Genomic DNA, 25,510 nt, shown 5'->3' with positions numbered 1-25,510 from the left:
TACTTCTGAGTCAGCAATTCCAGTGCAGGACATGGATCCTAAGGGAGGCCAATGACAAAGGGAAATATCCCAGATATGCAGTCATATCCTTGGCAACATTTTTTGTGGTAGGGCAAAAAAGGAGACAGAGTAGCTACCTGTTGTTTGGGGAACGGTTGAACAAATCGTGCTATGGGAATATAATGGAATATTGTTGTACTGCAAGAAACCATAAACATGAAGGATTTAAAGAATTTTAGGAAGAATTTTATGAACTGATGAGAGTGAAGCAAGCAGAACTAGGAGGACAGTTTTTACACTATGACCCTATGATGTAAAGAGAACACCGTAAGTCTTCAGAGCTCTGAGCGTTCAACTTCAGAAGACAGATTATGAAGTATACTTCCCTCTTTTCAGCAAAGAGGTGATAAACTAAGCATTAGGAAATTTACTTTGCTTAGCTGTACTTTGACACCAGGGAGGCTTGTGTTGGAGATGGGGAAGAGAGAATCTTTAGGAAAAAAAAAATCTTTTTTTTTTAAGAAAAAGCAATAATGAAACATTTGGGCTTTTTATTTTTTTTAATGATCTCATCATTTTGCAGAGTTGGGAAATAGTGAGATCCTGAAGGTCCCAAAGCTAATTGGTGGCAGAGAAGGGATTAGAACCCAGGTCTCTTGACTCCTGCTCCATTGAACTTATCACTGCACCAGTACTGGCTTGATTTAGAATAACTTTTTGTTCTCTGAAAGAAAAGCAGCAACTACAAGAGGGAAAAGAGTAATTCTAGCATTAGTAACTAGCTGCCTCTTCTTTCCCTCCATTCTTCTTTGAGACCATACGCCTACCTCTGGGTGATAGTTCTATTTCCAAACTTCACCACATGAAACTTGGAAGTGATTCATATTGAGCCAGTGAATGCCCCTCAAGGCAGGAGGACCATGCTTCAACTAGAAGAAAAAAATTTAGGTTTTTACCTGGAGTATCCCACAGATTCCATTTCTGAAGCCTGTTTGTTGAGCCACCTTACTGTTGGTTTAAAAAAAAAATCCCTTGGGAAATAGACCAAGTAGTGGTATTGCTGGTCAAAGGGTATAAGTTGTTTACTAACTCTTTGGCCATAATTCCTGATTGCTCTCTAAAATGTCTGAATCAGTTCACAATTCCACAATTGGTCTATTTCTGAGATAATTAGGGAAAAAGTAAAAGAACTTATATGTTCTGAAATGTTTATAGCAGCTCTCTTTGTGGTGGCAAAGAACTGGAAATTGCAAAGATGCCCATCCATTGGGGAATGGCTGAACAAGTTGTGGTATATGAATGTAATGGAATACTGCTGTGCTATGAGAAATGATGAGCTCAGTGATTTTAGAAAAACATGGAAAGATTTGCATGAAATAATTATGAGCAAAATGAACAGAACCAAGAGAACATTGTATACAGTAACAGCAGTATTTTTTAAATTTATTTATTTTTAGTTTTCAACATTCACTTCCATAAGATTTTGAGTTTTAAATTATCTTCCCCTTCTTCTCCTCCCTCCTCCCCAAGACAGTTTGCAATCTAAGTCCTAGATATACATTCTTATTAAACACATTTTCATATCAGTCATGTTGTAAAGAAGAATTAGAATGAATGGGAGAAACCACAAAAAAGAAGAAACAAAACAAAACCAAAAAAGAGAGAGAGAGCAAATACTATGCTTTGATCTGCATTGAGACTCGATAGTTCTTTTTCTGCATGTGGACAGCATTTCTCATCATGTGTCTTTTGGAGTTGTTTTAGGTCCTTGCATTGCTGAGAAGAGCCAAGTCTGTCAAAGTTAGTCATCCCACAGTGTGGCTGTTACTGTGTACAATGTTCTCCTGGTTCTGCTCACTTCACTCAGCATCAGTTCATATAAGTCTTTCCAGGTAGCAATATTGTTTTAAGAACGACTTTGAGCGAATAGGTTATTTTGAATTCTATAGATACCCAAATAACTATAAAGAATATATGAAGAAAGACACTATCAGCATCCAGAGAAAGAACTAGTAAATAAAAGTATATAGAGAATAATTTCACACCCACCACACACACACACACACCTATTTGTGTCTAATGGTAGCCGTGGTGGGGCGAGGGGGAAGGAAGGGGAAAAACAAGATTTATATAATGTTGTTGCATATTTGAAAGGAATAGCAAGTGGTGCATAGTAGATTTGTAATTTCATGTTCAGTCATCTTTTTTTAATTGTACTATATTATGGAAATGCTTGTTTCATTCCATAAATTAAAGATAAAAATTTTTAAAACCCTTGAGGTTGCACTCTCCTGCATAGCAGACCTTTTTGTCGTCCGAAACACCTTTCTTCCCTTTTGCCAATTGTACAAGAACTCTTTTGGGAGCTGACATCCAGCAGAGTTCTTGGTGTGTAAGGGATAGGGCTCCTCCCCCCTCCTCAGTTATCGTCATCTCAGAATGGAGTCCCACAGAATGAGGTTGTACCTCACCCGTGCCCTCATCCCTCTATGAGGTTCAAACTCTTGACCGATTGGCTCAAAAAGAACAGCACGACGGACTGAACACGCGGGTTAGCCACGCCTGGGGCTTTATGAAATGCTTGTTGTTGAATGTTTTAGCCTCTCAGAATTAATCTTTTTTTTCCTTAGGAGGCTGAAACAAAGCCTTTCTGGAGAGGAACTGGGGAGAAGTTTCTCAGTATTACTTTCAGGAATCAAGAATCCCAAGAGAATGAAAACTTAGACTTTTCGGCAAAACCTGGTAAATGAAAAAAACCACTAAGTAATAGCCTTCGATGGGTCATGACAAGCTGTCAGTATTCCATAGCCTGCTTCATTAGTGAGTGGATTACTTTACTCTCTGCTGCTAGAGAGAGCAGTTGAGCTGTCTTTGGGGACAGCAGCAAATCAATTAAGTGTTTTCTGTTAAATTTCCCTAACTACGCTTCAGGACCTCACTTGCACGTGTCCTGATTAGCCCTAGATTGATCTGCACTTATATCCTTAATTTGCCTACATTTTGGCCGGTTCTCACACTCTACCTTAGAAGACTGTTAACTTCTTATTAACTTCCCAGTAAGTTTGTTTACCAGATTGTCATTTTAATCACTCACAAAGTGATGCATTGAGAAGACTGCTGAATTTGTCAGAAAACCTGAATTCAAATCCTGCCTCTTAAATTCCTCAAGCCTCAGGTTCCTCATCTGTAAAATGAGGGTCTTGAACTAGATGGGATAACCCTCTGAGGTTCCTTCCCACCCTAGACCTGTGATCCAACCAAAATGCCCAGCAGTATGACGGAAAGTGTGGTGAATCCTAAAAGTTAATTGCTAATTTTGGAAATACTAAGTACTATACATAAGAGATTATTATGATGTCACTGGACAAACTAGGCATTTCAAGTTCATTCAGTTCCATTTTTTCAAGAAAATGTGTGCATTATTCTTCACTTTCCTTGTCTGTCAGTTTTTACTTTGGAGTAAATAACTTTGTAATGCATTTATAGGCCCTTGTAATAACTTTCTTCAATTTCTAGAGCTCTAGATCAACCAGCATTGGTATGTAATCGTATGTTATGGCATTCAGCATTCAGGGCAGGTGGTGGCAATAAACCTTGGAGATTTATTCCAGTTCTGCAAGCCTGTGCTTCTGTTATTTGTATGGAATGAACAAGTCCAAGGAAAAGGAGTCGTGTCTAGAGAGACCCAGAAAAAAAAAAAACCCTTGTTGCCAACTCAGGAATTTAAATAATAGCACTCACCGGAAACTTTGTGGTCTGTAGCACAAAAGATAGGGGAAACTGGAGGATGTGTGATAAATGTTAATAAACATCTACAAATATTAGGAAGCAAACTTAATAAATGACATGTAAACAAATACTTAGATAATCTAGTTAATCTAAATGAGCAGAGCTTAGATGACCGGTATTCAGGGACTCTTGAACTGGCAGAGAAAGTAGTACAATTGATTATATTTTTAAATTTTCCCTTTGGAATCATGTAGGGAAGAAAAGATGAATATCATTCCAGGCAACTAGGTGGCACAGTGGATAGCATGCCCCGTCTCTAGTCAGGAAGACTCATCTTCATGAGTTCAAATCCAGCCTCAGACACTCACTAGCTGTGTGACCTGCGTAAGCCACTTCACCCTGTAAGCCTCAGTTTCCTCATCTGTAAAATGAGCTAGAGAAGGAAATGGCAACCCACTCCAGTATCTTTGCCAAGAAAACCCCAGACGGGATCACACAGAGGGCATGACTGAAAATAATTAAACAACAAAAAATACCATTCCTAAATCATAAAGAATGAGAAGAAAAGGAAAAAAGGTCTCTGGATAGCCACCACCCTCCTTTCTTTTCCTTTAAATTATGCATGTAATTAAGAATTTGCTACCAAAATGCTGATTTCCAAAATAAATCTGGGCATTCAGTTTGGTTAAATTTTTAAAGCATTTTTTAAATGCCCACTATATGGTCATGCTCTTTGGGGGAAGGGGAAGGAGGGTGGCAATCAGGAAAAGCCTTGAGTAGGAGCTATGAAATAACACAGAGCTGAGGAGGGCAACCATTCCAGCCCAGAAGCAGGCAATGGAATGTTGAACATGAGGAAGTTAAAATATTCTGGCAATGAATTCTGGCATCTTTCAGTCTGACAGAAGTTTTTCTTCCCATTCTTGATTTTTGATAACTATCTTCCTGAATTCAAATCTGACCTCAGACAGTTACTAACTGTGTGACCCTGGGCAAGTCCCTGAAGTGATTCCAGTGTCTTTGCAAAGAAAATTCCAAATGGGATCACAAAGAGTTGGGCGCAACTGAAAAAACAACTGAACAACGGTTTAACCAATGTGTCATGCTTTGGGGCAGTCAGAATAGCTTGCCTTTCTTTCTGTCTTGGTAACTCGGATCCAGAGCTGGCACCAGGGGTGGGCAAGGGAAGGCAGCCGTGTAGCACTCAGAGGGTGCTGTGAGGAATGCTTTTAATTTTACATTTTGTGACTCCGCGTATTTTTAATTCCAGAAAAGGCTGTTCTCTGTGCATTTATTTGGTGACAAGCTTTCTGTGTTTAGTTTTTAAAGCCCTTCATAACCTGGCCCTAACCTGTCTTTCCAGCCTCATTTTATATTCCTCCCCCTCCCACACTCCCCAGTCTGCTCAAAGTGGCCTTGTCTTTGTTCTCCTTTTGCACTGACTGTCTTTCCATCCCTCGAATGCACCCCTCTTCACCTCCACGTCATAGAATTCAGTTCTTCCCTCCTGATCCCCCAACTGCTTTTGCTACTGCCCTTCTTTTCCAAACTACCTTGTGTGTAACTACTTCGTATTAATTATCTTTATATTTATTCTGTATGTGCTTATACGAGGCAGCTAGGTGGTTCAGTGGATAAAGCACTGGGCCTGGAGTCAAGAAGTCCTGAGTTCAAATGCGGCCTCAGACACTAGCTGTGTGACCCTGGGCAAGTCACTTAACTTCTGTTGCATTAATCCACTGGATACCTAACTTGCAAACCAGTCCAGTATCGTTGCCAGGAAATCTGCTTACTGGGTCACAAAGAGTCAGACGTGACCAAGCAACATATACTTATACTGTCTTCCTGTTAGAATGTAAACTCTTTGACAGTAGGGATTGTTTCCATTGTTTCTGTTCTTGGTATTTGTGTCCCTAGTGCCTAGCGCATAGTGTTGTGTTTTGTTTAGTCATTTAATTGTGTCCTGTTCTTCATGACCCCATTTGAGTTTTTCTTGGCAAAGATATTGTAGTTGTTTGCCATTTCCTTCAGCTCATTTTACAGGTAAGGAAACTGAGGCAAACAAGGTTAAGTGACTTGCCCAGGGTCACACGGCTGGTTAGTGTCTGAGCCTGGAGTTGAACCCAAGTCTTCTTGACTTCAGGCTCACTCTATCCACTGTGCCACCTAGCTGCCCACAGTAGGCACTTAATAAATGGTTGTTGAGTGATTGATTACATTGCAGCAAAAGTATGAAGCTTTCAGTGAGTAATAATTCACTGGATAGTAGGGAAAGGGTGAAATCCTCAAAGCCTGCCCAGGTTGTACAGATACCTTTTTTCAAACCTAGATATAGGGGTTTCCCCTGAATACTCTGCCTCATCTGCATTTCACCATTCATTTAAAAAGCTTCCACAGTTTACACCACTCTGCCCGTACTTTTCTCTGAGTCATTTTGTTGCGATTATAGGTTCTAGTCTTTAATAGAATTTCCTAGCATATGCGCAAAGTCCTGGCAAAAATTAGTTGTTTCGCCTGGTAAGGTCTTAAACCACAAGAGTTTGGATTCAGGTGATCATATCCTAGTATCTCTAAATAACTTTCATCCTGGGCTATGCTGATAAGTGTTTAACAACCAGCTCTCCAGAAAAGTAATGACGTAGGTACGTGAACACTTTAAGTTTGATCAATTAGTCAATAAACAATAAACAAATCATTAAATAAAATCAAATAAATGATCAAAAAAAACAATAAATCAAGCCCCCTACTTTGTAGTTTGTCCTTGAAATAGAAATATTTACTCTGAGAATGCTGGAACTATTCTAATGTGTATGTATGAAGGTCCCAGAAATCCTAGATTTCTATTTCTTCCCTCTTGCCTCCATTGGCCTTGCAGGCCTGTCAAACAAGAGACAAAGGTGCCAGCTTCTTTATAAAGGAATGATCCTAGCATTGTGATTAAAGTTATTTTTAGGATCGGAGACAGGCAAAAATCAGGGAAAAGACCAAATAAGTTCCTATTTATTGCTACTGTGTGGAAATGCAGATTAGAAAACATCTTAAGTGACCTTACTTGCTTCCTGCATTTGTTTGTTGAGAATTGCTACCAGCAAATGTGATAATTGACTTTAAGGAAAAAAAAAGGTTTCATTGATGATAGGGGGTGAATCAACTCTGATGTGAGTTCTAGTGCAAGTGACAAGGCAGTGTCCCCAGAACTACTATCAAGCTGAGATTATATTTTCCCCAGTAGGAATTTTTTTTAAAAAAAGTTTCAGAATTGGTCAGATTATTCATAAAAGAGCATTGTTGATGGGTCCTGATTAGCTGCACTGATAAGCCAAAGTTGACGGAGAAAGGAAAACGCTGAATATTTCAGCAAGCAGCCCTGCTTCTAAAGTAAGATGTGATTTGTTATTTTAAGGCAGTAGCAAGGGTTCCAGCTCAGCCATATCCAATTTCCAGTTCCTCTGGGTTTTGGCATGGGCTTGATAATGAGAGTCCTGAGGAGAATGAGGCAGTGAACTAGATGTGTGAGTAATATCCTGCAATTAATCACTTGAGGCCATTAATGACTATTGAATTAACAGTCTACTGGATTCTTCCTTAGCCCACCAGAAGCTAAGGGTGTGTTATCAAATGCTTCCAGCCTGACTGAGAAGGGTGGTGGTTTTTCCCATCCTGCAAGTGCCATTTAAGCTTTTTGACACTGGAATTCAAACAGTTTTATCTGCTGTCTTGCCATTTTAATGCAGAGACTGGGCCTGAAAGAATATTTTGCTGAGGAAACAGTCAGCTTTGTAGTTGGTGGTGTCCTTACAATCGGAGTAGGTAAATGGAATGATGTTTCTGGGGGATATAGAACAGTAAGGGAATAACCATTTTTCACCCTCAGCCCCCAAAGCTCCAAATATTCACAATCTGTTCAAGTCCAGAATTCCACCTTCAGTCCTCCTTCACTGATCCCATAACACACACACACACACATATACACAGAGTGTCTCTCTCTCTCTCCTTCTCTCTCTCTCTCACCCACACTCTCCCCACTAGCCACCATGTTCCAAACACCTCTTCCTCCTCTTTAATTAATAAAGGATTAATCCAAACCTCTCATCACTTCTTCCTACCACTTGGAAAAGGGGAGGTGCTATGTTGTAAAAGAAGCACACAAAAAAACCCCTAAAATCATGCTAAATTAGAGCCACTTACTGCAGCATTTGGAAGGAGGACTCCTTGAGTTTAAGGAATTTAAAAATCAAGAGGAGACATATCTGCTTCTTCCACCTATTTCAGTTCTTCGTTTGGAAGCAAATGTCTGGGATTCAGAATCTTTTTTGTGACATGGACCCCTTTGGCACTCTAGTGAAGTCATGGACCCATTCTCAGAATAATCTTTTTAATATTTGAAGGAATTACTGAAGTTCAGTTAGAAGTTAGTGAAAATAAAGAGAAATATTTTCACCCATCTAAGTTAATAAACTACTTGAAATCTGTCCTTGGAGATCCATGAACATTAGACATCCAGATGACCGGCTTAGAACCCCTGGTTTATATGGTAACCCACATGTTCACATTAGGAAAGAAGAAAGATGCCCATATGCAAGACTAGCGTGTCTACAGGAGGGTTGTTGAAGGAAAGTCTTTTTAGCCAGCTCTAGACAGGATTGGGATGCTCTGAGTCTCTAAAGCTGTTTCCAGACTGCAGCAGGAGTGGGGTAGTGTGGGCACCCCAAAGATAACTTACCAACTCTTACTTTTTTCTTCTGTTTTCCTTTTAGGAAAAGTCTCATCTCTAATAAGTACTCCTCCTTTCTATGGTTCTAGGATAGTGATTGATAAGAGAGCACAGTGTTAACATCTTTGATCTCAGCTTCCAGGTCTATGCAGTGGGATCTCAGTATGATAACTGGATGGAGTTGAGAATATGAGAGTAGAATGTTCTCTGATTTTCCCCAGAATTAGCTAATAAGAGAGTTGCAAATGGTCCTATCCATGATGCCAGATACTAGGGGGCTCTCTGAGCCCAGACAGAAGCTGTCTCCGAAGTTATTGGGAAAAGGAGAGGTCTTGTCAGCTCCCTGTAGGGATGGAAACAAAGAACAGTTAACACTTAGAGGATGCACACCCAGGGGCAGCTAGGTGGCACAGTGGATAGAGCACTGGCCCGGGAGTCAGGAGGACCTGAGTTCAAATCCATTCTCAGACACTTGACACTTACTAGCTGTGTGACCCTGGGCAACTCACTTAACCCCATTGCCTAGCAAAAAGCAAAACAAAAAAAGAAGATGATTCACACTCACTGGTATGGCAGTTACTTCCAAAAGGCTAGCGTCCTGTAGCTCTCTGAGCTAAGGAGTCAACAGCCGTAGAGTGGCGCTGATGGCTTTTTTTTTTCCCCTTGGAAAATGTGAAATGCTAACTCACCGTATAGGGGACAGGGAGTAAACTTGCAGAATGCTAATATGCCAACCATGAAAATAAAGGCCTTACTTAGCATAGCTATGTATAATTGCATATATGTTCTATAGCAAGTAGTTTTGATTCATCTCTATTCCTCTGAATGAGGAAAGATAGCCATTTGCAGTTACAAAATTCTGAGAAGTAAAACCGTATCATTACACATGTAATAAGAAAAGGATACAGTGGTAAAAAGGCCAGACATTATGAAAGGCATTGCAGCAGTTAATTTGGGGGGGGGGTCCTGTCTGCATATTTTAAACTCTTAACCCTTTCTGTTGATCCCCTTCTTGCTAGTATTTGGAGAAAGATTAAGCCAGTTTCAATTCAGTTAAATTCAACAAGCATTTGTTATTAAGCCCTTGCTGTGTTACCAGGTACTCTAGTAGGTGCTGGGGATACAGAAACACAAAAACCAAATGTCCTCTTGTCTTCAAGAATCTGACCTTCCTTCCTGGAAGAAACAGCATATAAATAACTTTGTGCTTCTCTACGTGCCAAAGGTGTCCACTTCAGTGAACCAAGATAGAGATATTGAGGTTGGCATCATCCATGTAATCACTGGGGATCACCAAAGTGGAGTTTACTCTGACTTCAGGAAAGTGAGGTTTGAGCATATCAGGAGCCTAGAGCTCATTTACCTTTGGCCAAAAAAATAAAGACTCAGTTTCTTGTCTTTAAGAAAAACTATAGTGGGAGAGGGGGTTGAAAAGTCTTGAAAAGGCTCATTAAAAAGGCTCTTCAGGCACTTTGGGATATTGAATAGTTTTTAGCAAGTACGATTTTGATGAGTTTTCTGCAAAGGAAAAAGGAGCATATAAATTAAATCACACTTCAAAGACTTTGGGATTTAACATGAAGGGGAGAAAGGATTGGCAAAATGAACTTTGGGTCACTCCCCATTGCTTTCTCATTTCATTCCATCTCTTTTTGTTTGGTCTCTGCCTGAGGAGTTATTTGGGCAAGATTCTGCATTGGCCATCACTTAGACATTTGGTTTTATTTTACTTGAAGGACAGCTTCCCTGGAAAGTCACAGTGTGGGCTCCCTTCCTTGGAGAGGAATCATTCCCTGTTTTTATGTTGGACCAGTGAGAAATTCTGACCGCGAGAGAATCAACGACTGTCAGGGCCAGGTGGCCTCTTAGAAATCAGTTAGTACAATCCCCTATTTTACAGATAATTTTTTAAATTCTTTTTTAAAGGCAATTGGGGTTAAGTGACTTGCCCAGGGTCACACAGCTAGTAAGTGTCAAGTGTTTGGTCTGAGGCCAGATTTGAACTCAGGTCCTCCTGACTTCAGGGCTGGTGCTCTGTCTACTGCGCCACCTAGCTGCCCCCAGATGATTTTTTTTAACATAATTACAGTGATTTTTTACAGATCATTTTTATTGATGCTCTTAGAAGTTAAGTAACTTGCCCAAGGCCAAACAGCTAATAATGACCTAGTTCTCTGGACTCCAAATTCAATGTTCTTTGTACCACATAATTAAGATGTATCAAAAAATCCATTTTCCACCTCTTCTCCCACACCCTTGATCTTTTGTGGAGCTGACTGGCAGGTCCACAGGTATAGAACATTGCAAATAATGACAGATTTTTTTCAATGTATAAGACTGGTTTTACTGATATTTGTTTCTATTATTCCTCTATCATTTTTCTTTTTAAAAATTCTTTCACGTGTTTTACATGATCACATAGGTATAACCTATATCAAATTGCTTACCATCTCAGGGAAGGAGGGGAGGGAGAGAGAGAATTTGGAAGTCAAATTTTAAAAAAAAAAAGAGTATTAAAAATGATCTTTACATGTAATTGCAAAAAAAAAAATACTATTTTTTTTTAAAAAAATTTTCATGGAAGGACCAGATCTCTGGGGGAGGAAGGGATATAGGAGGAGAAATCTGGGTAATAAATAAAAGATATACATAAAATCTGTTTTGTTTTGTTTTTAAGTTTAGACTTCTTTAAAACTTCTAGAGGCCTGGGGCAACTTGGTGGCACAGTGGATAGCGTTCCAGCCTTGGAGTCAGGAGGACCTCAGTTCAAATCTGGCTGTAGAAAATTGACACTTACTAGCTGTGTGACCTTGGGCAAGTCACTTAACCCCGATTGCCTCGCTAAAAAGGCAAACCAAAAAAAATTCTAGAGGAGGCACTCTTTGGTAATACATGGCTCAGAGTCTTATACCCTTTCTAAGTCAAAAAGATCTGCCCTCAGCCGTACATGGTGCATATCAAGCCTGTTCTATTGTTCTTTCTCAGTCTGTCTTCAGTGAGGAGCTGCTCACTGTCACCCTCTCACCATCTCTATCTCTTCATCTGCTCAGGGATTATCATGATGTTTATTCAGCTTGGACAAAAGAATGCTATGGGGAAACTTAATAATAGCCTCCCTGCCCAGTTTTATCTTCTGTTAGCTATATAATAATTTTAGCCTTACGTCACTCGGCCTAGCTTCTGGACTCCTAGCTCTCCACAGTGTGCGTCACTGTTCCCCATGATTGCTAAGCGAGGCCTGTCTCAGAGCTGTAGTAATGCCCCTTGGTCCTTTCGGAGAATAGGAACCAGAGGAGGTTTCTTGGGTTTCAGCAGAAGTATCACTCTGCACAGTCAATTATTGACCTTTGGAGACCAAGGCCTGCTCATTCAAGACTGTGGTACCCTGTTAAAAGCCCCTCTCTTAATTGTTCAGTGCTCTTGGTATGTTTTGTTTTCCCTGTAGAACATGTCATCCATTGGTCCTCTTGACAAGACTTTTTTTTTCCCTTTCAGATTGTGAAGACCCAGTAAATATAACAGCAGAGAAAATACACTGCTTATTTTTAAGTAAATCAGTCGTGGTTTCCCCTTTCCCAGCCTTAATCTGTTTCAAGGTAGAATGGGGAAGATGACAGGAATTTCTCTGACCCCCTTAGTATTTCCTTCCTCTCACCCACCCCCGTTATTCAGAGAATCAAATCAAATACACAGCGCTTACCCTTCCCCACTTTAGCACCCCCTGACAGACGCAGCTGTCAAAGAGGAAGAAGGTTCCAAGAGGATTTGATTTCATCTGTTCTGAAAAGTCCCAGAAGGTATTTAGGGTGGAGCAGACATCGTAAGAGAGAGGGGTGAACAGCTATGCTCTGCCTAGCCCTTCTCTTCCCTTGTCCTTTAGAAAGTGCTCTGATAGAGGCTCTTCCCCAGTTCCAGACTTACTGCCAGGTGAATGTTGTCACTTATGCCCTAAGGGTGGCAGAAAAACAGTCTTGGCTCCTTAAGGAAGGAGCTCCAGAAGACGATGGCTGTCACAGCAGGCCAATTTGTAGGGCATGCACAGCATCATGTTGTACTAATAATTTAATGATATCCTGTTATTTAACTAGTTTCATTTAAATACAGTTACTGTTATTTAAATACAGTGTGGTACTAATAATTTAATAACATCCTGTTATTTAAATACAGTTTCAGAGCAGTAATGGGTTTGTGTTGAGTTTGCTTCTGGCACTTTTCTCTCAAGTGACAAATTTGGGGTTTTTGTTGTGTCTTTCTCCCCCCCCCCCCCCCCACGACTGAAAGGAGGAATGGAAAGAGTTGATAGTCTGCATTCCAGCACGGATATGTATATGGATGTGGTATTTTGGTCCTCAGTGATTTATAGAGCAAAAGAGATGGTTGTCAAGCCATGGACAGGTTGGAGTTTGGTTATGTAATTAATCTGGATTTGTGGCTGCTGACAGCCACAAGCAGGAAACAATGAAGATTATTAGAAAATAACAACAAATATGATGGGGGAAGGGTTGGTAAAGGCATAAGAGTGCACAGAAGTTGGAGGGGAGAACAAAACATAGACAATGCAAACTCAGTCATGCTGCATCAGTCAGCATCATATAGTCTCTTCCTCACATTTGTTTAATTAACTTCATTTTTAATAAGTACCTCATTAAGCTCCCCAATAGCTGAAATGTTGACGTTGATGTTGTTTGTTGTTGTTGTTGAGTCATTCTGTCATGTCCAGCCCTTCATGACGCAATGAACCATGGCGTGCCAGGAAATACCATCCGTGGGGTTTTCTTGGCAAGTAGACTGGAGTGCTTTGTCATTTCCTTCTCCAGTGAATCAGAGTCAGAATTCTTCTCTGTGACCTGTCCGTGTTGGATAACCCTGCTTGGCGTAGTTCATAGTTTCACTGAGTTACACAGGCCCCTCTGCCTCACAATGTAGTGATACAAGAGAAGTCAATATGCTTGCTCTTAAAACACGTTTTTTCTCCTTGTTGGCCATAGGCCAGCCCACTGAAGAAGGTAGTGTCTGACAGAGCCATAGAGGGCTGTTCTGCCTAGGTACCTTACCCTCCTCGAAAGCAGAAAAGTCAGGACAACCTTCACGGGTTTTGGGCCCTATGTAAAAGTCATGGTGTCTGTTAGTTGGGGATGCTTTCAGGATTGCTCCTGCAACAACTTATTTAAATGGGTTGGATGGATCTCCCATAGTCACATGCAATGTCTTTTCATCTTTTGCATTTATTTTTACTTTTGCTTCTTCTAGTTAGTGATCTGACCAACAGCTGCATCTGAAATGACTACTACATCTTTAATCCCTCATTTCCTGCACATTAAAATGTAGTCAGTTTCATTTTTTTTAAATGATGTGTTTATTCACCATGTCCAGAGTCTTCCAATGCCTTTCTTAAATAAAATACTCATGATGCCTAGGCATGAGGCTTATGAGGATTCAAAAGACCTTTGGCCTTTCGTTTTTTGGTCCTGAACCACATGCTTCAGCACAGTTTTGGTGTCTACCTTCATGTTACACCAGACATCAAAGAAACAGTTGACTAGGTTTAAAGGTTCTTGTCAAGTTTTTCATAGAATTCCTTTATTTCTTTATCCTCTGAAACCAAAGTTGGCATATGGAGATGCCAGTTATTTTCATGGTGGTTAGTCTGCATATTCTCAGCTGTGAACAGTTCGAGGAGAAGTAAATAAGTGTTCCATGACATGATATTTCTGGTTACCTTTGGACACAAGATGAAAGCGACTTCACCAACCGCTTTATTGGTTTTTCCCAGAAGAACCTGCAAGCCTTCCTTCTTTCTATTTAGCTGCAATTAAAAGCACCAGCAGTTGAAATGAATACTTAAGGATAGGGTCTGGACTTGTGATTTCATTGATATAGAGAGCCCTCGGATGAGGAAACTCCCTCCACCCATGCCAGTCATGCCAATCATCGCCATCTTTGCAACTTCAGAACTGCCTGGAGCGCCGAGAGGTGAAGTGACTTATATCAAAGGCTCTTGTTTTACACAATTAATCACTGAATGGAAATCATTATAACCAGCTCAATAAAATGATTTTTAATAAGCAGCCCTTTTTTGTATTCACTGTAATTGGACAATTTCCAGCTTACAAAGTGGTTGTGTTATAAATCAGTTGTTTGGAATTTAGGACACATTTTTTCTTCCTCTGGAATTTAAAAAACACATTGTCTCCACAAGAGACAGTCTTATAATTTATGGTTAGGTTTCCAGCACAGCCCACAAAAGTCATTTTAGCCCACAATGTAGCTGGATATAATTTATACTTTCTGTTTAAGTCAGTCCACCAGCTGCCACTCTCCTCTGGGGTTACAGACTCACAGCATGTCAGAAATAGAAAGGAGAAGCTTCAGAGATCATCTTGTCCAGCTGCCTCGTTTTGCCAATGGAGAAACTGAGGCATTGAACTCTTAAGTGAGGAAATGGCAATCAGGATTCAAACCTAAGTCTTCTGGCTTTGACTGAACTCAGTACTTTTTCCCCTCCACTATACTTTTTTCTCCCCTTCTTTTCTTTCCTCTTTTATTTGGGGGGTCTATAGTGTTTCAACTATACCATATATTTTTAACTAGACTTTTTCAGGCTAATCCTGAGTAATAACAGTAGTAATAATAATAGTAGCTAGCATTTATATACCATTTTAAGGTTTATGAAGTGCTTTACATATTATCTCATATGGTTCTCACAACAGCTCTTGTAAGATCAGTGATATCATTATCCTCATCTTAAAGATGAGGAAACTGAGGCTGAGAGACATTAAGTGACTTGCCCAGGGTCTCAGATGGGATTTGACTTCAGACCTTCCTGACTCTGAGTCCAGCACTCTACCTCCTGTCTCTTCTACCTCACTGCCTCAAAATACTTTTTCTTGTTTATCAGTACTTTGCATACTTTATAGCGATACTTTGTATCGCTACAAACAAGACCATCTGGTATGCTATCTCCCGTCCTCCATACCTCAAAATTACTTGACATCACCATCCTCACCATCTTTGTCTCCATTTTCAAGACTTTGGAGCAAAGCTGTAGCATCATTTCTTCTCGTTATGAGACCAACCCTACCCCTTGTGCCCTCAAACCAATTTCTTTCTGTCGTGTCCAGGAGTTTAACACCTTTCATCATTCCCACCCTCTCATCTTCAATCTCTCCCAGCCATATACATACATATGTGTGTATACATATATGTATATGTATGTACCCATACATATATGTGTATACAGACACACATACACACCAGGTCTCCCTCATACTTAAAAAAAATAGTTCTGCCTTCTCCTCAGGCTGCCATCTTACATTTCTTCTTCCTTTTGCAGCCAAACTCCTAGTCATCTAGGCTCACTATTTCTTCTCCTCACTCAGGTTTCCAGCCTCACAGTTCTACTGAAACTGCTCTTTCCAAGGTGATGCCACAAATAATGACCTCCCAGCTGCTAAATGTCAGTGACTTCTTTCTCGAGCTCTATGTAGCTTTTGATTGTTGTCCATCTCCTCTTCCCCCTCCCCCTTCCTTCCATTTCTTCTAGATCTTGCTCCTTCTCTTTCCCCCCTGGCTTTTCATGACACTACCCTGGTTCTCCTATCACCTCTGACCACTTGTCTTTCTCTTTTGCTGTTTCATTGTCCGTGTTCTTCCTCAGAGCCATGGTGTGGCTTCCAGGCCTTTTTGCCCTCAGGCCCTCTTCTCTCCTCTCTCTATACATTCTCTCCTTTTGGTGAGTTTCTCTACTCCAATGGGTTCAATTATTATCTCTCTACAGATTTCAGAATCTGTACATCCACCCTGATCTCTCTTCTGAACTAGTCTCACAGCACCAACTGCCTGCTAGACCTCTCCACCTGGATGTTCCGTTGGCATCTCAAACTCAGCATTCCCCACACGTAATTCATTATGTTCATACTTAAACCCTCCTTCAGACTTGCCAGTTTCTCTTTGGAATCCCCCTAGTCATCTAGATTTGTCATCCCTGAATCATCCATGACTCTTCCATCTCCCTCACCCCCCATATCCCATCAGTGGTCAAGGCTTGTCAATGCTACTTCTGCAGCATCTTTCATATATGTCCTTTACGCTAACTGACCGCAGCGTCTGATACAGAGTGAGTGTTTAAGAAATGTTTCTTGCCTTGTTGAGTGCCTGGTTTAGGCCCTTATCATCAGTGGTGTCAAACTCAGATGGAAACAGGGGCCACTAGACTGTACATGAGGAGCTCTGTGGGCTGCATGTTGACTTCATTTTAAAATGTAATGTTATCTGTTTTATTGTATATTTATTTATTTGGTTAAATATTTCCCAGTTACATTTTATTCTAGTTCAGGATGCACTTTGGCATGTTGTGGGCCACATGTTTTGACATCTCTGTTTACCATCTCTCCCTTTGCTGTTTTATTAGCCTCTTAAGTGGGTCTATCTCCTTTCCAAGCCATATACCGCCTGGCTACCAAAATAATCTTTCTAAAAGCACAGATGTGAGCGAATAACTCCCCTGATCAAAAGTGATCCATCAATGGCTCACTGTTGCCTCTAAGGTAAAATACAAATTCATTATCCTCTGATTTAAAGCGCTCCATGTTATGATAACTCCCACCTACCTTTCTAGATTTATTTCACATTACTTGCTTCATCAGCATCTGTTAAAGCACCTACTATGTGGGAAGTTCTGTGCTACAAATGGGACTACAAAGACAAAAACAAGAGTCCCTGGCCTCAAGGAGCTTACATACTCACTTTAATATATGATTCCAGGGAAAATTGGACTACTATTTCAACTTGATGTGCCATTTTCCACTTCTATATGAATTCATTGATAATGAAAATGTTGGTCTATGGGTCAGGTAAGGAAATCAATACAATTATGTAAGGAAGGGCTTGTGATTGAATAGGTCATCTACTCCCTCCCTTATATCTTCCATGAATGTTCAACTCTGGTGCCATAAAACCTTTTCTTCTCTTAACCCTTTCTTTCTTTCTTTCTTTCTTTCTGTCTGTCTGTCTGTCTGTCTGTCTTTCTTTCTTTCTCCCTCCCTCCCTCCTTCCTTCTGTTTTCCTAGTGTATTTTATCAGGGTCTCTCCTTTGTCCATTTTGTATCCTAGTTTTTCGGTGCTAATCTCCATATACGCTGTATCACCCTCCACCCTCAAAAGAATGTTAATTACTTGAAGGGAAAGACTTTGTAAACTTCATATCCACAGTTCCCAGCACAGTTTCTTCAGTGTGATTAAGAAATGTTCCATGAATAATAAATCATTCCATAAGGTAAGTTGTGTAGATGTTGACTCCATTTTGCAGATGGGAAAACTGAACTACAGAGAAGCTAAGTGATTTGCAAAAGGGCTTTTCTAGTCTCTAGACAATAAAGGAAACTCAGTGCACAGCTTAGAGCTTCTGTGTGTAATGGTTGATAAGAGATCAAAGCTTCAGACTGCAGGGTCCATGTTGGGACATAGTAAGAGATATAAGCTGCCTCCTGCCATTCTCAGAGGAAATAATCCCCTGGTCTTCCACTGTAAAAATTCCTAAATCGAGCTTTCTCCTTCCTAGTACATAGCTGAAGAGCAGATGAGATTTCTTTGCACTCTCTTATTCAGTGCTATCTAAAAAATAGCTCTCTAAGCTTCATTTCATTAGAAAGATTCCTCTTTACTTATACTGTTTGTCCGCTTCATTTTTCTCTCCCAGTTTGAAGTGCCCACCTCCTACCCACCCACCCAGTTCCCTCTTCTGAATCCTTTATGATATTTGCCACCCAGTCACCAGCCCTCATCCCTCCAAGGTTATGTTCTCATTCTCTTTATCTTTTCATTATAAATATCAGGAACTCAAACAAACCAGTTCTTTTTCAGTCACCATCCAAAGAGTTGTTTTCAGTCCAGGTGTGTTAGAAATATGGAGAGAAGGTTTCTGTGCCATTGAACCATTTCTGGAAGACGAAACTCTTTCATTGTTTATTTTTTTAATGTGATGTGTACATTTGCTTTTGGTTTTCACCTAAGTTTAGAATTAGCTTTTTTATCATAGCAGGTACCTTAAGGAAGAGTAGAATTTTGAATATCCATTCAAACATTAAAGCAGGTTTGAAAAATCTCATTTCTTTTCTGAGTTGTCACCATAGGCTTAGTGTTAAATTTAAACCAGAAAATTGTTTGTTAAAATAGTAATAACAATTGCCATCCTCAACATCAGCAACCAATTATAAATGGAAGAAATTTTCCCAGAAAACCCAGTACCTGACACAAAGTGGTACTTATTAAATCCTTGTTAATTAACTGATTGCTAAATCCCATGATAGGTATTTTGTGTAAAAAGGAACGGCATACTTGTTATGAGCACTACTTGGGGCAGATTCCTACAAAGTAGACCACAGTTTTTGATGAAGCACTACATCACAATAATTTAAAAAAACAGCAACAAAACAGAAGATGCAGCAAAAGCATGCTCACATTGTGCCAAAGCTGCTATTTGGTACTTGCTGATTTCCTATAAATATCAAAGCATAAATATTTTTTTCCTGCCCAGCCCGATGACAAACTGTGAAAGAAAAGCTCCTGGGTAATTTACTGCCAATACCTACTAAATCACAAGCCTTCTGTTACATAATGTATTGATTTCCTTACATGGCCTGTGGTGTGTAAGAGCACCAGACCACACTTTCATTATCAGCGAATTTATTACCAACAATACACCTTTAGGAGAGTTGATTTAATACAGAAAAATAGCCTTCAGGCACATTTCCCCCAACTTATTAACTAAATGGAAGCCATATAGTCAGGGCCTCCTGAATGCAGGGGCAGACCTACATCACTTTCTAAGCCAGCTTGAAATAGATTAAAAACAGAAGGTTTTTTTTAATTAAATTTGACATTAAATGGAAATCACCAAAATGGTGCATTGTTTATTTTAATATTTGTTCTATGGAAAATTTTATTATTGTTTCATTTATTTCACATGGCTGAAAAGATTTTGATGAAATTTAAAGTTCAGCATTCATAATATGTCTTCACTGTAGCATTTGGCTCAGGCTAGGGTTAGCCCAGCCAAAGAGATTGGTCACTTAGCGGGCAGGGCCCTCAGGGCCTAGGGGACCGAAGGAAGAAAGGTAGAGCAGTTCCAATTGTTAGGGCAGTTAGGAGGAAGAGAAATATGACTTACGGAGAAGGAAGTGAGTGATAGGAAAGGAAATGTTCAGATTCTTGAGTCCTTCCTAGAGAAACCGTCTTTTTCCCATCCAAGCTTCTGGGTTACTGACGTCCCTGTCTTCCTTTTAAGTTCCAACTAATATCTCCCCTTCTACAGGAAACCTTTCTCAGCGCCTCTTAATTCTAGTGCCTTCCCTCTATTAATGATTTCCTAGCTGTCCTTTATATGGCTTGTTTGTATACAGTTGTTTGCATATTGTCTTCACCATTAGATTATAAACTCCTTGAGGGCTTCTGCTTCTTTTTATATGACCCAGCACTTAGCACAGTGCCTGGCACACAGTAAGTGCTTCATAAATGTTTATTGACTGAATTATTCCCATTTCTGTGGAGAAAAGGAGAGATTGGGCTTCTTTTCTTACTCATTTAGAAGAGTCTCAGCTGTAATTGTTTGCCTTGAATAAAACACACCATTCTTCCATGGCTTCAAGAATGATTCCCCCCAGTCTAGTCTTACTTGTATCACTTCACTTACCATTGTATATCACCAAACCACATTGTGTACCCCTTGAAATGGTGGGTACCTGGAGGGTCCTTCCTTATTGGCTTTCTTTTAGTCAGGAAAAAAATAGGCCATTTTAAGGTATGTCCCACATCAGGGTAGAACATCTATTGGTTTCTTTCTGTCCATTGGCGTGCTCATTTGTGTGTGCTATTACATCTCCCAAAAGTGAGGAGTCCTAGCCAAGAAAGGGTAGACAGAAGCTGAGTAGATCTGGAGGAGGTGGTGTCAACCATAATTAGACAGGATCACATCAAAGAATGGGGAAACACTAAAACAAGTTTTGGAATTCCAGGAAGGAATGTTCCCCACTGTTCTGGCATCATGGCACAGCCCTAAAGCCTGTTTTGAACAATCTATGTATACAAAACATATCCTTTGATGAGGCTCAGTTTACTTTTGCAGACTTAGTTGTCTTACTTCAAGCCCAGTCGGAGCTTCAGTATCAGTTCTCAGAGCAGTGCAGTGAATCTCTTGGTTATGTTGGGTTTTAGAGCCTTCCCAATTCTATCCATAGTGGTTTTTCCATTATATCATATTACTCCATGTAAATCTTCCAAGATGTCTTAAATCTGTTCATCTTGTAAAGGGAAAAATTTCAACAGCATGCCCTGGAGCCAAGAAATACATACTCCAATTGCTTTGCTTTGAGGGCTTATATGGCTTCTCAAAATGGGGGGGGGGGGACTTCAATTGTGTTTGTAACATCTTGCTAACAAGATACTTTAAAATATAGATTTCTGCAAAAGTCATCTATCTGGGCCTGGGTTATTTGAGTAATGGGGAAGGGATGTTCAGAAAGAGGCAGCAGCACGTAGTAAAGGGACATGCCTCCTCTTTCAGAAAGCTTAGTCTAAGTATGAGATCTACACTTCCCGAATGGTAGGGACCTTCCTACTCAGCTAATCCCTTCATCTCACAGATGAGGCAACCAGACAGATCAAGTAACTTAACGGTGGTCGTTCAAGTCATTAGCAACAGAGCTGTGATTCAAATGCTACTCCTGACTCCCAACCCATGGCTCTTTCTACTCAATTACAAAAAGGCTGCCCTTTAGTGAAAATGGCAACCTCTGACTAAGCAAAAAAGGCGGTGGGGGGGGGGATTGTTCCAGAAAGAAGCTATTGAGAAGGTTAAAGACAGCTATCTCTAATTTCCAAAAAAGATTTGGTAAATCAGTCTTCAGAATAAATTTTGGTCATGGATGATGAGATATTTATTAACTGTTATCATGAAGCTATACTCCCCTCCTACCCTAGAAATAGATTCCTGGTAAAACTGGAAAATTACCATAAATTTCACCTTGTGTCCTTTGTATAATCATGAAGAAAAGCAAGATAAGAACTTGACCCTTTTTTAGTTAAGTTTTCTAAGGAATCTTTTTTACTGTGACTCACTAAATTTATGATCTATTTACCTTTTTCCAAGTAGACACATGGTGCTAAGATTGGTTCTATGGTCAATACCTCCGTGACCTCAGTACTAATAGTAGCACAGTTCGTCATCAGGGAGCTCACACCTAGAAACAAATTGTTGAACAGACTGGAAATGTTTTTGTTCTATCTCTAATTTAATTTTGTTCTACCTCTTATTTGTAATTGGTATTTTAGAGGGCCTTCAGAAGGAATTTCCTTAGTAGTATACATAAATACAGGAAATATCTGCGATCTTTCCAAGGAAGGGAAGAAACTCTGAGTATGGAAACTCTCTACCAGTGCAGACTTGCCTCCCAGGTGATGGTCTTTCCATTCACACAGCTACCAGCTTAGCTCAAGCCCTCATCGCCTCTCACCTAGATTATTGCACTGGCCTCCTAATTGGGTTCTCTGCTTCATTTCCCACTACTGCAGTCTATTCTGCACACGGCTGCCAAAGTCATTTCCTCAGCCATAGACCTGACCATGTCACTCTCTTACTCAGTCAGCTTCAGTGGCTTCCTGTTGCTTCTAGGATAAAATATAAATTCCTCCATGTAGCTTTTAAAGCCCTATATAGTCTGGCCCCAATCTATCTTTCCTTACTGTGTTGTACCTTTCCCTTCCCATACTCAGCAGTCCAACCAAATGGGTCCTTTTCCTATTCCTCACACACGGTATTTTATATCCTACTTCCATGCTTTTGTACTGTCCATGACCCTGTATTCCTGGTATGCACTTCCTCCTTATTTCTACCTCATAAAGCCCTCATCTTCCTTTAAGGTGTACCAATGGCTCCATCTTCATCATGGAGCCCTTCCTGATCTTCCTCCGCTGCCAACGCCCTCCCTCCCTTGTAGTTAACTACTTTGTATATATTTCTGTTTATTTTATATTTATATTATATATATTCATATATGTCCTTGTTGTCTTCCTCATTAAAATGTAAGTTCTTGTGAGTAGTGATTGGTTCATCCCTTGTGCTAGAAACCACAGTGCCTAGCACATAGTAGGCACTTAATAAACACACGTTCATTGATTGTTTTATTAATAATGATGAGGGAATTACCCAGGATAGAGGTTAAATGACTTATCCAAGGTAACAGGAAAGGTAGGATTGGAACACAGGTCTTCTAAATCCTAGCCCAGCACTCAATCCACCACATCACACCTCTATATCTCAACTAGTACTCATTTTAAAAAATAGATTTTGAGAGGGAAAGGGGAAAGATCATGAATATAGCAGTCATCTAAGCAGTCTTCCTGAGACCCAGCGGTTCCACCACTCCACCACCACGATGACCTAATGAATCACTTAGGCCTCAGTTTCCTCATCTGTAAAATGAGGAGGTTGACAGTAAACCCATAAGGCCCCGTCCAGCTCTAAATCCTATGACATCAGGTTAGAAACAACTATAGCACAGGATTATTAGTCCAAAATTCTGCTAACTTCCCCTGTAAGAATTTTTTAGGGAGTTCTAAAGTATCCTAAATCACTTCATTTGCATAAAATATCCACTCGATCTAAAACCTCCAAATCTCTAAGAATATCCACTTGCAGAAAAAAAATGTGAACTTCTAAGCCTCACATTCAATGCCCTTTACAAACTGACTCCAATTTCCCCTTTCAACCAGTTTCCCTCTGATTCCTGAAAAGAACACTCAGCTCCTTCTAGGCTAATCTCTTCAATGAATCATGTTAGAGGAAGGAAGGTTAGAGGTCCTGAGGAAAGGGGTTCAAAAGCAAAATGACTTGCCCAAGATAATGCAGTTAGCCAAGGGCTGAGGCGAGACTCCAGCACAGATATTCCAAATTCAGGTGCAGTGCCCTTTATGCTGGATCATTGCCCCCTAAAATAGACATGAACATTTGGGGCCCAGACTTTATCTTTGTTCTCACAGTGCATTCCTGCATCCCCTCCTCCTTCGGGGCCCAGCCCAAGCTCCTCTTCCTCAGTTTTCTCCAGTGGCTCTAGCTAATGGCACTGAGCTCTCTAAACTCTGGTATCCTACAGCCTCCTAGCTCCATGAACAAGACTCTCTGCCTGTGTCTCGGCTCCAGGCATTTTCTCTGGTTGTTTCCCATGCCTGGAGTACCGTCCCTCCTCATTTCTTTCTTCTGGTTTCCTTCAAGTCTCAGCTAAAATCCTGCCTTCTACAGGAAGCCTTTCTCTTATTTCTATTTCCTTTCCTCTGTTCATTTCATATATATAGCTGTTAATTTTATTTATATATATATTATATATATATATATATACACACACATATATATAGCTATTAATTTTATATATATGCATATATAGCTGTTAATTATATATACATATATAATTTATATATGTATTTATATATAAATGTAATTCTATATAATATATATAAATTATATATGATTTATATATAAATATATCATGTTATATATTATATATTATAATGTTAATTTTATATATGTACACATATATGGCTGTTAATTTTATTTATTTATATATAGGTTGTTTGTATATATTTGTTTATTTGTTGTCTCCCTCATTAGATTATTAGCTCCTTAAGGACAGAGGCTGTCTTTTGCCTCTTTTTGTATTCCCAGCACTTGGCACAGTGCCTGGTACTTAATAAATGTTTATTGACTGGATTATTATCTTTATACTATTTTTTTGTACTGTGGCATATGCCTACCCAGCCTATAAAGTCCAGCTCCTGTGACACCTCGTCCATGAATCCTTCCCTGATTGCCCCACTCTCAGACCTCACGGAGCACTTTGCTTTTCACCTTGTGCACTTTTCATGTCTCGTACTTACCTGGCTTTATGTCTTCTTCCTCTATAAGACTTACATTCCACTTGGAAAGGGATCAAAACTTATCTAGACTTTGTATCTCTCCTGGCTTAGCTGAGTGCCCTGAGGGAATACCTATTTGTTAGGTGAAGGAATATTAGCTTGTAGTATTGTGGTGTTGTTTCAAATCTGCTTCTCATATCCCTAACAAGACTGTAAGTTCCTTGGAAGAGAAGACCAGGTCTTCTGATTTTTTCTGTGTGTCCCCGACAGCCCCTAAAACAACACTTGGAGTCTAGCACATAGTAAGTACTCCATAAGTATTTGTTGAATTGGATGAAAGGTCAGTTATTGAGCTTGAGACATAGGTCTAATTATTCCTTTGGCTCTGATCCAATTGGGGAAAGTACAAAAAACAAAGATGAGGAAGCTAGACTCCAGAAAAGGAAGAGAACTACCCAGTGTTCTCATTCTCTCTCTTTTCTCTCTCTCTCCTCTGTCTTCTTTCTTCCCTTCTTCCCTTCCCCTCTCTTCCCTTCTTCCTCTCTCTTTTCCTTTTCTCTCCTTCCTTCTCCCCTCTCATCTCTCTCTCTTTTCTTTCTCTCCCCTTCTCCTTTCCCCTTTCTCCTCCCTCCTTCTCCCTCTCTCTCTTTTCTTCTTTCTCCATCCCCTAAATAGCCCCTGCATTGCAAAAGGGCTAGAGAGCTATTGAAATTAGCTGAAAATAATCAAATGTTTGCCTTAGGGTACAGAATGTCCAACCATGTGCCTGGAAAAGCTATACTTCTATTTTTATGACCATCTTTGCCCTCAAATCAATTTTTTAAAAAAAGCTGGATAAATAGCTCTGAAAATCCATTAGAAAATATTATGTCTACTGTTACCGTTATGTATGCTATGTCTTCTAGAGTCTGAAATGATTGGTTTCACAGTCAAGTAATACTGCTCTGCCTTTTCTTGATGTGTACAATTTCTAGGACCGTGGCTTCTTTTCCTACTCCCTTGGTCCTCTCTGATGTGTGTAGCTAATGATGAGCATTTTCATTCTTACCTCAGTTTGTTGATTAGCTGTTAAGGTTATAAAATAGCTCTTATACATACTACCCCTGTTGTAATGGGAAAGATGCTTTTGAAGCTCAGATTTTAAAAGCTGAGTTGTGAAAGGTC

The 25,510-nt window shown here is 40.0% G+C and overlaps 1 protein-coding gene across 2 annotated transcripts in view; it reads left to right on the top strand.

Annotated features, from left to right (window-relative positions):
* SHB (SH2 domain containing adaptor protein B) overlaps window positions 1-25,510 on the top strand; it is a 348,241-nt gene that overhangs the window by 275,669 nt on the left and 47,062 nt on the right. Inside the window, exon 6 of one of the 2 annotated variants that reach the window (XM_021004561.2) lies at window positions 2,631-3,610. The exons of the other annotated variant lie outside the window; for it this stretch is intronic. Coding sequence (XP_020860220.1) covers window positions 2,631-2,724 — 94 coding nt within the window. The 3' untranslated portion in view covers window positions 2,725-3,610. Of the gene's footprint in view, window positions 1-2,630; window positions 3,611-25,510 lie in introns of those variants that run through there. 2 annotated transcript variants of the gene reach the window in all.

Source organism: Phascolarctos cinereus, unplaced genomic scaffold (assembly GCF_003287225.1).
Source record: "Phascolarctos cinereus isolate Bilbo 61053 unplaced genomic scaffold, phaCin_HiC Scaffold_4;HRSCAF=312, whole genome shotgun sequence".
Lineage (NCBI taxonomy): Eukaryota > Metazoa > Chordata > Mammalia > Diprotodontia > Phascolarctidae > Phascolarctos > Phascolarctos cinereus.
Note: the sequence above shows the minus strand (reverse complement) of the source record. Positions and strands in the feature narration are given on the sequence as shown.